At 36.8% G+C, this 11,841-nt stretch overlaps 1 protein-coding gene across 1 annotated transcript in view; it reads left to right on the forward strand.

Annotated features, from left to right (window-relative positions):
* Positions 1-5,481, forward strand: part of LOC124795563 (LIM homeobox transcription factor 1-beta-like) — a 112,629-nt gene extending 107,148 nt beyond the window's left edge. The window contains exons 6-7 of the mRNA XM_047259636.1: positions 694-798; positions 4,913-5,481. Coding sequence (XP_047115592.1) covers positions 694-798; positions 4,913-5,160 — 353 coding nt within the window. The 3' untranslated portion in view covers positions 5,161-5,481. The remainder of the gene's footprint in view (positions 1-693; positions 799-4,912) is intronic.
* The last annotated feature ends 6,360 nt before the right edge of the window (positions 5,482-11,841 follow it).

Consider the following 11,841-nt stretch of genomic DNA (forward strand, 5'->3'; position numbering starts at 1 on the left):
CGCTGCACCACTCCCTGTCAAAGCCTGGCTCGCATCACAGTCAGTACCGCTGCACCACTCCCTGTCAAAGCCTGGCTCGCACCACAGTCAGTACTGCTCCACTGCCAAAATCCTGTTCACATTACCCTGCCAAAGCCTGGCTCCCTCGCACTTAGCACCACTTAATATACCTTGCTTCACCAATATTTGTGGTCTCGTATTTGCAAATGTGAAGCTATCCTGTGTGGCACAAGCCTCTTTTAAGGCCACACCCAGGGTGGGCAAAATAACACTGGCCCAGAAAACATTTGTAAGACTGACACAACACGATAAAACAGCATGTGTTCATTGTCAAGTGTTATGTGAAGTGTAATTCTAGCAAAAGCCTGCAGCATTTTTTTTTTTTTTTTTTTGCAATAGTTTAAGACTCTCAGTGTTTTGCCAAAACCTCCAGTAAAATGTGACAAACTATCTCAATTGTTTAGGTAAATAGAATGGTCATTTTCCTTTTCCTGTAGTAATACTGAATGGTCATACTGCAAGCCATCCTAGAGACAACATTCTGCCCATGATGTACCAGTATATCTTTATTCATCAAGTGTATTGAGCACCATGATCAGAGTCTTCAGAACTCACATTTTATATCAAAGGTTACTTAAAATTATATTTGATGCTATACCGTAATAAAATGCTAACAATTTTGTTTGTGCATAGATCAGTACCTTGGCGTCAATGGCCTATCTGTGAGGGATCCTGACGTCAACTTCACGCCATCTGGCAGCCAGCCGCTCAACCCCAACGTTCCCTACTCACCTGATGGTAAGTGCTGCTGTGACTGCCAAATGGCAAGAGTCAAGTTATGATGTCTATTTAAGAGTACATCAAAGTTTTTCCTTAATTTCAGTTGTTCCTACTCAATTTCTGAATGATGATACATGGAACCACAAGTAACATGCCAGCTGGGAGAGACAGAATGTTCTGAGTGCTTGTGAAAACATTTAATTATTGCATTTTTAGCACACATTAGAAAACTAAAGACACTAATATATCTAACCAGTGCCAGAGTGGACGACATTAACATACCCTAGTGATAATGGAGTGTGGGAACAACTATCCGTGTCTACCTCTAATTATTTTTGGTGCTCATCCAACACATACACATATGACAATATTTACTACTCAGCACTTATTACAAAAGGCATAATACGATATCATTTTTGTTGCCATTCAAAATTATGAGAATTCCAATCATTCTCCACATTATAAAATTCTCTGCACTTTATACAGTGCATAAGAACTACATAGTTTGGGAGGAATTACTGAAGCAGAAGAAAAGTTTACTACTAAAACCTACGTACATTTCTACTGATTCCCATATAAAAGTTTTCATACAAGTCAGTTATGGTAATCCCCTTGGACTTTCTGCTGCATACAAAATCCAGCCTGACATAATGCTTCATCTATCTACCTGATACTTTTCCTGGATCTCATCAACCTGTTACCTGAGCCAGCACCTGTATAGACTGCAGATGATGCACTGAATGTGTGCAACAAGCTATCTCTAATGTAATGTATACATACAGTGCCACCATGTGGTAGCTGTTGCCAAGACTTACTTATTGTTACCAAACACTGCATCAAAATCTTATGGTAGGTGAGCCAAAGTACACTCTGTTTTAATGCACGATAATGTAGTTTCCATTTCTTGCTTTAATTTAAAAATCTGTATTGAGAAGATTAGTGCTATCCACCAGCCTTAATTTAGATACTTTCTCAAGAACACTATGCCAGTAGAGGAGTGTGACAGCAATTCAACGACTTGCCACTCTATATTCATGAAGATGCAAAGTTAGTTCTTTTTGCTGATGATACAAGTATAGTAATCACACCCAAGAAGCAAGAATTAGCTGAGGAAATTGCAAATAATGTCTTTCAGATAATTATTAGGTGGTTCTCCGCAAATGGATTCTCACTAAATTTTTAGAAAACACAGTTTATACAATTCTGTACAGTAAATGGCATAACACCATTGATAAATACAGTGTGATTCAAAAAGAATACCACAACTTTAAAAATGTGTATTTAATGAAAGAAACATAATATAACCTTCTGTTATACATCATTACAAAGAGTATTTAAAAAGGTTTTTTTTTCACTCAAAAACAAGTTCAGAGATGTTCAATATGGCCCCCGCCAGACACTCGAGCAATATCAACCCGATACTCCAACTCGTTCCACACTCTCTGTAGCATATCAGGCGTAACAGTTTGGATACCTGCTGTTATTTCTCGTTTCAAATCATCAATGGTGGCTGGGAGAGGTGGCCAAAACACTATATCCTTAACATACCCCCATAAGAAAAAATCGCAGGGGGTAAGATCAGGGCTTCTTGGAGGCCAGTGATGAAGTGCTCTGTCACAGGCTGCCTGGCGGCCAATCCATCGCCTCGGGTAGTTGACGTTCAGGTAGTTACGGACAGATAAGTGCCAATGTGGTGGCGCTCCATCCTGCTGAAATATGAATTGTTGTGCTTCTGGTTCTAGCTGAGGGAACAGCCAATTCTCTAACATCTCCAGATAAAATCACAGAAATCGATTCTTTTAATCTTATCAGCTGCAGACAGTGCTTGAACCAATTTCAGACGATAAGGTTTTATAACTAACCATTTTCGTAAGACTCTCCATACAGTTGATTGTGGAATTTGCAGCTCTCTGCTAGCTCTGCGAGTCGATTTTCCTGGGCTGCGAACAAATGCTTGCTGGATGCGTGCTACATTTTCATCACTCGTTCTCGACCGTTCAGAACTTTTCCCTTTGCACAAACACCCATTCTCTGTAAACTGTTTATACCAACGTTTAATACACCACCTATCAGGAGGTTTAACACCATACTTCGTTCGAAATGCACGCTGAACAACTGTCGTCGATTCACTTCTGCCGTACTCAATAACACAAAAAGCTTTCTGTTGAGTGGTCGCCATCTTAGCATCAACTGACGCTGACGCCTAGTCAACAGCGCCTCAAGCGAACAAATGTACAACTAAATGAAACTTTATAGCTCCCTTAATTCGCCGACAGATAGTGCTTAGCTCTGCCTTTTGTCGTTGCAGAGTTTTAAATTCCTAAAGTTGTGGTATTCTTTTTGAATCACCCTGTATAGACTATAAACGGAATTCTGTTGCTGAATACTCAGAATTTCTGGGTGTGTGCACTGATGAGAAACTGAGTTGGAAGAAACACATCGATGATCTGCTGAAACGGTTAGGTTCAGCTACTTATGCTATAAGGGTTATTGCAAACTTTGGTGATTATTATATCAGTAAATTAGCCTACTATGGCTGTTTTCATTCACTGCTTTCATATGGCATCATATTTTGGGGCAATTCGCCATTAAGAGAGAAAGTATTCATTGCACAAAAGCATGTAATCAGAATAATAACTGGAGCCCACTGCAGATCACCTTGCAGACATTTATTTAAGGGACTCAGGATATTCACAGTACCCTCGCAATACATATATTCACTTATGAAATTTGTCATTAATAACCCATCCCAATACAAAAATAACAGCGAAGTGCATAGCTAGAACACTAGAAGAAAGGATGATTTTCACTATTCTGGATTAAATCCCATTTTGGCACAGAAAGGGGTGAATTATGCTGCCACAAAAATCTTTGGTCATTTGCCAAATAGTATTAAAAGTCTGACAGATAGCCAACCAACATTTAAAAGCAAATTAAAAGAATTTCTGAATGACAACTCCTTCTACTCAATAGATGAATTCTTAGATATGAAGTAGTAACTGTAAAAAAGTTAATTAATTAATTAGTTATTTTGTGTAAAGAAAACTTAAGTTAAAGTGACACGTTCCACATCATTACAAAATGTCATATCCATGTCTATGGAACAAGGATTAATGTATGTATGTATGTACGTATGCAACTATCTGCATTATCTCATATGCCATACTTGGTTCTTCAGTAAAGCAGTGCTTCGTTATTGCATAATTCTCACATTTTTATAACCTAATGTGACAGTGGTATTCCACATGTCCTGGATCATATAAACAGTCTGATATATAAGATTTCTAACAGTTAAATGTTTTACACTGTGCTTCCTTAACAGCAGATCATCTGTAAGAGAACCACTGAGGCTGGTGAGCAACACACACTATTCATGTTAAATTCCCATACAAATCCCTATATTTTAGAATTTATGGTCCTACTGTAAGGCCTAAGTGGAAATCCTGTTTATATGCTGTGTGCTTATAGTGTATATCAAAGTTCACTGGTGGCATTTATGGATAACAGTTAAAGCTATTAAAGAGGAAGTGTACTGGAGTGTAGAAAATCAAAAATTATTCAGATTCTTTCATTGACCTCTGGCTATTAATTCTAAGTGAACTCATTTTAATAAGTTAACATTTGACTTACCCTTATTGTCTTCTATTTTAAAAAATTAGTCTGTGAAACAATACAGGATGGAACAAAATATAGTAATATTTATACAGGGAGATACTGTTAAGTACAAAATAGGCAAAAGTAAGTTATTTTCATTCATTTGTCAATTTCTTTCATTTTGTTATTTATCTTAACACTGTGGAAGTCCCCCCTTAACATATATGATAGAACACTTAAAAACCCCAAAAACAGAAGAGAACATAAACAGAAAAATCTATAACTTGACATAATTGATAATTCCACATTCTCTGTCAGCATCTCTTATTAGACCCATTATTAAGTACAAACACTCCCCAATTATTAACCACCACATATTATGTCTTTATTTATACACCTACTTCTCTAAAGCTACAGTGTTTTGTTATGTTTGTGGTTGTTTCAACTGTATGTAAAACAAACAAACATTCACCACTTCAAGTAATATGTGTGAATTTTATCATCTATTTATTAATTTGTGTATCTGTTTTTGTTTCAGATGGTTACCCTAACCACTCAGGGGAAAGCTTCTGTAGCTCTGATATTTCACTGGATGATAGTACAAATTTTGAGCAGCTAGATGAAGGTGGCTCGGACAGCATGTCCCTACAGAATCTTGAAGTGCAGCACACTCACCAGCATCCTCCACACCCACCACCTGACGTTTTACTTCCCAGTGTTGTTCAGGTTAATCCAATAGACAAACTCTATCTTATGCAGAACTCATACTTCAGCACGGAACAGTGACTGTTGTAGTCTTCTGGAGTGACATAACAAGCGGAAACATATTTTACAACATGTACTGCATTGTGTTCTCCCTTCAGTCAAGCCTGCTTACATGTTGTGAATGGACACAGGAAACTTCAACACTCAAAATGGAGGGAAGCATGTGTTCTACTTGCTGATAACTTTCATAGACTATTGTGTAAACCAAAAACTGCTTAAAGCAAATATGCTATGTATCTAAAACATTAAGGTCAGAAGTTCATTTTCAACAGATAACTCATGTTTGAACAAAAAACAGGATTCCTACCAAAGCAGAAAGTTTTTTGTGTTACAATATGAAGAACAGCAGAGGATTGTAAAACAAAAAGATATACATAAAAAACTTATCTACCATCTTTGAATCGCAATGATCATGTATAAAAACAGACTAAATGACAGTTTTTATTTTTGAAATATGTACCAGTATTTATTACCAAACAAAATATCAAAGCCCCAAGAACATAATATTTCCAGTTTATTGCCCAACTTCAATATACATCTAAACATTTAACCTTAAAGAGCGGTATGTCTCAAGAATGAATGCTTTAAGTTATCAATGGACTGTCTCTTAATTAATGCACAGTGTCTGAATATTTAACAATTACAAACCATACTTTCTTTACTGCAGTTAAATCCTGATTAAAATATTACTTAATGTCATAAAAACCAAAATTTACAGTTTTCAACAATGTTTATAAAATACATTAGCATTTATGATCTGTTTATTATGATTTGTAATTACATATACTCACTGAGGCTAAAAAGCAGACTCATATTGGTAATTAACTGCCTTTTTATTGAGTTGCCAAAAAATATGGACAACGGAAATCAAGTTTTTGTCACTATGTGACTACAGAGTAACTATGCTCATTAACAGGATTACATAAAAGGACACATATCTCCAGTTTTCTTTTAATTTAAAAACTGGAAATGAACCTGCTGATCTAAATATGTAAGATAATGAACTGCTGATTTTACTCTGTACACAAATTACTGTGGGTAACTGGAATTCCTATATGTGGGGAAACTAGAAAAAATTATTCCAGTTATAAGTAATGGATTTTTGTGTAAGGTTACAGGTAAGCTATTGCTTCTAACTATAGGTGGCTTTATACATTTTGTATGTACAAAGAACAAAGCCCTGTCCCATTTGTGTTGTGTTGTATAGTGTATCTTCTTGCAATGTTCACTGCTGCACTTAGTAGTAAATAATTGCTACAAAAAGGTCCATATTTTGTACAAATGCAATTTGTTCTTGTGTCAGATGTCTAATTGTAATATTAAAATTAATAAAATTATATATTTCTCACAGATCTCTCAGTAAATTTCTAGCTGTAAACTGAAATACAAGATTACGTATTATATCTCAGTGTCTTAAGTCTTTCACTGCCATTAATGGGTCGTATTGATATTTCAAATTCTAGATTGTCAAAGTTATATATGTGGGAACATCTAAACTATGAAGCAATCTGTGCATTGCTTCAGAGACAGGTTTGAGTCCAGTCTGCATATTGTTTTAGAAATAATTCCAATTCAACTGGCCCTGAGCAACTGACTCTATTTATGGACAAAATAAATGTCTGAGGAAGAATAGAATGTGTCAAAAGAGAAGTGTATCTGTTAGTTTAATAGTGGAAAGCAACGTTACATTTCTATTTGCAACCTGAGAGTGCTGTTAATGTTCAACATTAAAGGAGAAATAAGCATGGAACAGACTCACTACTAAAACTAACAACTTCATTCATTCCTGGTAGATCTGAGCTGATTACACAATATGTAATGTACACAAGGTGAGATCAGGGAGAACAGAGTTAGTATATTCTCTCACTGGAGAGCTTTGAAGATAGCTAATTTATGAATAATGTTCTAAAATATCTTGAAAGAAAATGAACAGTTTTGCACTTTCATGAGCATGTTTACTAAACACAGTATACTAATTGTTCATGAAAAACACTTTTTAAGTATAGCACTGATGTTGTTTAGTACTCCTGCAGTTCTGGTTGTTAACCTCTGGCACATGTATGCCATCTGTTTTCTCTTTATATTTAGGGCAATACAACACAATAATTAAAAAAGTAATTCAGATGTTCCTCAGAAAAAATGCAACACAGTGTTTCCAGCTTAGCTGAGTTTTGTGGTGTTTGATTTATAACATTATTTTATTGTAGATATTACAATTAACAATCAAAGAAGTAAATGCATTAACTAACACTAATACACATAATTTGTCACCAAAGCAATCCAACAGGCAGAGTGTCTTCATATAAACCAAGGAGTGTGGAAGTGTTAGAGCCCAGTCCCACTATAATCCTTCCTAACCCCCTCCCTGCCAAAGCGTCTCTGGTATCCAGGGTTAAAATGTACATGATGTCCAGAAAATATCACAAATGGAGTGTCGTCAGAACATGCTGGTGTTGCTGATGAGATGTGTGGTACCAGCATTCTCACAGACTAAGGAGCAGGTGGTATATTGTGTGTGCCCTTCTTAGTCTTGTGATCATGTAGTAATGAATGGTTTTAACCTGTCAATAAAGAGTGTGGTAGGCAAGCTGTGGATGACAATGACAAACATCTGTTTATGGGAGGTAACAAATGCGAAGGGGTTATCGTGTAGCTGCCACAAGACTTCCTTGTTACATCATGATACACTTGACTGCAAATCTCAAATGAACACTTGTCACTGTTTATGGGCACTCAACAGCAAGGTTACCAGTGCCCTTACAATTATTAGTAGAAACAAATGTGGTTAAAATGGCATAAAACAAGAGAGAGCAGCTAATATCCTTTAAGATAATATAAAAACTGGCAAAGTAAAAAGAGGCAAGCTAAAATAATTACACAGGGAAATATGACTGATGCATCACTTAACAAAAACATGTATGAGTGAGTCATCCAGATAACACATTAAAAGCTTCTCCCTAAAATTTTAGGGAACAAGTTTTCACAAAACCTTAAATGTCTGTTAACTTAGCATGATGAAATGTATGATAAGATAAAAGAAATTATTTAGGTAGTAAAGGGAGACGAAAATTTAATAGTCATGGGTGACTGGAATTTGAGAGTAAGAAAAGGGAGAGAAGGAAACATAGTGGGTGAATATGGATTGGGGGAGAGAAATGAAAGAGGAAGCCGTCTGGCAGAATTTTGCACAGAGCATAACTTAATCATAGCTAACACTTGGTTCAAGAATCATAAAAGAAGGTTGTATATATGGAAGAATCCTGGAGATACTAGAAGGTATCAGATAGATTACATAATGGTGAGACAAAGATTTAGGAACCAGATTTTAAATTGTAAGACATTTCCAGGGGCAGATGTGGACTCTGACCACAATCTATTGGTTATGACCTGTAGATTAAAACTGAAGAAGCTGCAAAAAGGTGGGAATTTAAGGAGATGGGATCTGGTCAAACTGACTAAACCAGAGGTTGTACAGAGTTTGAGGGAGAGCATAAGGGAACAATTTACAGGAATGGGGGAAAGAAATACAGTAGAAGAAGAATGGGTAGCTTTGAGGGATGAAGTAGTGAAGGCAGCAGAGGATCAAGTAGGTAAAAAGACGAGGGCTAGTAGAAATCCTTGGGTAACAGAAGATATACTGAATTTAATTGATGAAAGGAGAAAATATAAAAATGCAGTAAATGAAGCAGGCAAAAAGGATACAAATGTCTCAAAAATGAGATCAACAGGAAGTGCAAAATGGTAAGCAGGGATGGCTAGAGAACAAATGTAAGGATGTAGAGGCTTATCTCACTAGGGGTAAGATAGATACTGCCTACAGGAAAACTAAAGAGACCTTTGGAGAAAAGAGAGCCACTTGTATGAATATCAAGAGCTCAGATGGAAACCGAGTTCTAAGTAAAGAAGGGAAAGCAGAAAGGTGGAAGGAGTATATAGAGGGTCTATACAAGGGCGATGTACTTGAGGACAATATTATGGAAATGGAAGAGGATGTAGATGAAGATGAAATGGGAGATACGATACTGCATGAAGAGTTTGACAGAGCACTGAAAGACCTGTGTTGGAACAAGGCCCCGGGAGTAGACAACATTCCATTGGAACTACTGACAGCCTTGGGAGAGCCAGTCCTGACAAAACTCTACCATCTAGTGAGCAAGATGTATGAGACTGGTGAAATACCCTCAGACTTCAAGAAGAATATAATAATTCGAATACCAAAGAAAGCAGGTATTGAGAGATGTGAAAATTAACAATCAGTTTAATACGTCACAGCTGCAAAATACTAACATGAATTCTTTACAGACGAATGGAAAAACTGGTAGAAGCCGACCTCGGCGAAGATCAGTTTGGATTCTGCAGAAATGTTGGAACACGTGAGGCAATACTGACCCTACGACTTATCTTAGAAAATAGATTAAGGCAAGGCAAACCTACATTTCTAGCATTTGTAGACATAGAGAAAGCTTTTGACAATGTTGACTGGAATACTCTCTTTCAAATTCTAAAGGTGGCAGGGGTAAAATACAGGGAGCGAAAGGCTATTTACAATTTGTACAGAAACCAGATGGCAGTTATAAGAGTCGAGGGACATGAAAGGGAAGCAGTGGTTGGGAAGGGAGTGAGATACGGTTGTAGCCTCTCCCCGATGTTATTCAATCTGTATATTGAGCAAGCAGTAAAGGAAACAAAAGAAAAGTTCGGAGTAGGTATTAAAAACCATGGAGAAGAAATGAAAACGTTGAGGTTCGCCAATGATGTTGTAGTTCCGTCAGAGACACCAAAGGACTTGAAAGAGCAGTTGAACAGAAGGGACAGTGTCTTGAAAGGAGGATATAAGATGAACATCAACAAAAGCAAAAGGAGGATAATGGAATGTAGTCGAATTAAGTCGGGTGATGCTGAGGGGATTAGATTAGGAAATGAGACACTTCAAGAAGTAAAGGAGTTTTGCTATTTAGGGAGCAAAATAACTGATGATTGTTGAAGTAGAGAGGATATAAAATGTAGACTGGCAATGGCAAGGAAAGCGTTTCTGAAGAAGAGAAATTTGTTAACATTGAGTATTGATTTAAGTGTCAGGAAGTCGTTTCTGAAAGTATTTGTATGGAGTGTAGCCATGTATGGAAGTGAAACATGGATGATAAATAGTTTAGACAAAAAGAGAATAGAAGCTTTCGAAATGTGGTGCTACAGAAGAATGCTGAAGATTAGATGGGTAGATCATGTAACTAATGAGGAGGTATTGAATAGAATTGGGGAGAAGGGGAGTTTGTGGCACAACTTGACAAAAAGAAGGGACCGGTTGGTAGGACATATTCTGAGGCATCAAGGGATCACAAATTTAGCATTGGAGGGCAGCATGGAGGGTAAAAATCTTAGAGGGAGACCAAGAGATGAATACACTAAACAGATTCAGAAGGATGTAGGTTGCAGTAGGTACTGGGAGATGCACCTCAGCCATGGCCTCGGAATTAACACATTTAAAGAGATTTCAACTTTGCCCAGGTGCAGCCCATTTAGTGCATTCCTTAACCCATCAATTAATCTTAGATGTAATCTGCAACAGAACCTTTGTTAATATCACATAGTAGTTCATGGAGAGCTGCATCAAACCAGTCTCAGGACTGTAGACAACAACAACAACAACAATAACTTAGCATAAATCAACCTAACATCAAAAGAATACAAGGCAGCTGGGCTGGGCCAATTCACATATAGGTTGCACTTATATTATTAATTATTTATTTAAAAACAAAGATTCTATGACTTACCAAACGGGAAAGCGCTGGTAGATAGACATAATAAAAAAACATACAAACACACACACAAACTTTCAAGCTTTCGCAACCAACGGTTGCTTCGCCAGGAAAGAGGGAAGGAGAGGGAAAGATGAAAGGATGTGGCTTTTAAGGGAGAGGGTAAGGAGTCATTCCAATCCCGGGAGCAGAAAGACTTACCTTAGGGGGGAAAAAGGACAGGTATACACTCACACACACACACATATCCATCCACACATATACAGACACAAGCAGACATTATATTGGCCTTTAAATATGTCTGCTTGAGTCTGTATATGTGTGGATGGATATGTGTAAGTGTGTGTGTGTGTGTGTGTGTGTGTGTGTGTGCGAGTGTATACCTGTCCTTTTTTCCCCCTAAGGTAAGTCTTTCTGTTCCCGGGATTGGAATGACTCCTTACCCTCTCCCTTAAAACCCACATCCTTTTGTCTTTCCCTCTCTTTCCCTCTTTCCTGACGAAGCAACTGTTGGTTGCAAAAGCTTGAAATTTTGTTTGTGTGTTCGTGTGTTTTTTCATTATGTCTATCTACCAGCGTTTTCCCATTTGGTAAGTCATGGAATCTTTGTTTTTAATATATTTTTCCCATGTGGAATGTTTCTTTCTATTTTATTTATATAATTATTTATTTATTTTTATGTTATTCATATTCTGCACATAAAACTCTTTATAAAGTCAAAATTTCCTGTGAATACAGTATTCATAGAATACAGTATTCATAGAAACAAATTACTTTGATCTAAAAACAATTTTACCAAAGAATTATTTTTCAAAAATTTAAAAAGTGCTTTGTAGTACTAGGAGAAAGTTTACCAAATTCTAAATATTTTCAAGTCCTTCAAAACAAGATTGGATTCACAGATGTTTCTGCATCTCAGCCATGGCCTTGGAATTAACCCATTTAA

This window comes from Schistocerca piceifrons, chromosome 4 (assembly GCF_021461385.2).
Source record: "Schistocerca piceifrons isolate TAMUIC-IGC-003096 chromosome 4, iqSchPice1.1, whole genome shotgun sequence".
In the NCBI taxonomy this organism is placed as follows: Eukaryota; Metazoa; Arthropoda; class Insecta; order Orthoptera; family Acrididae; genus Schistocerca; species Schistocerca piceifrons.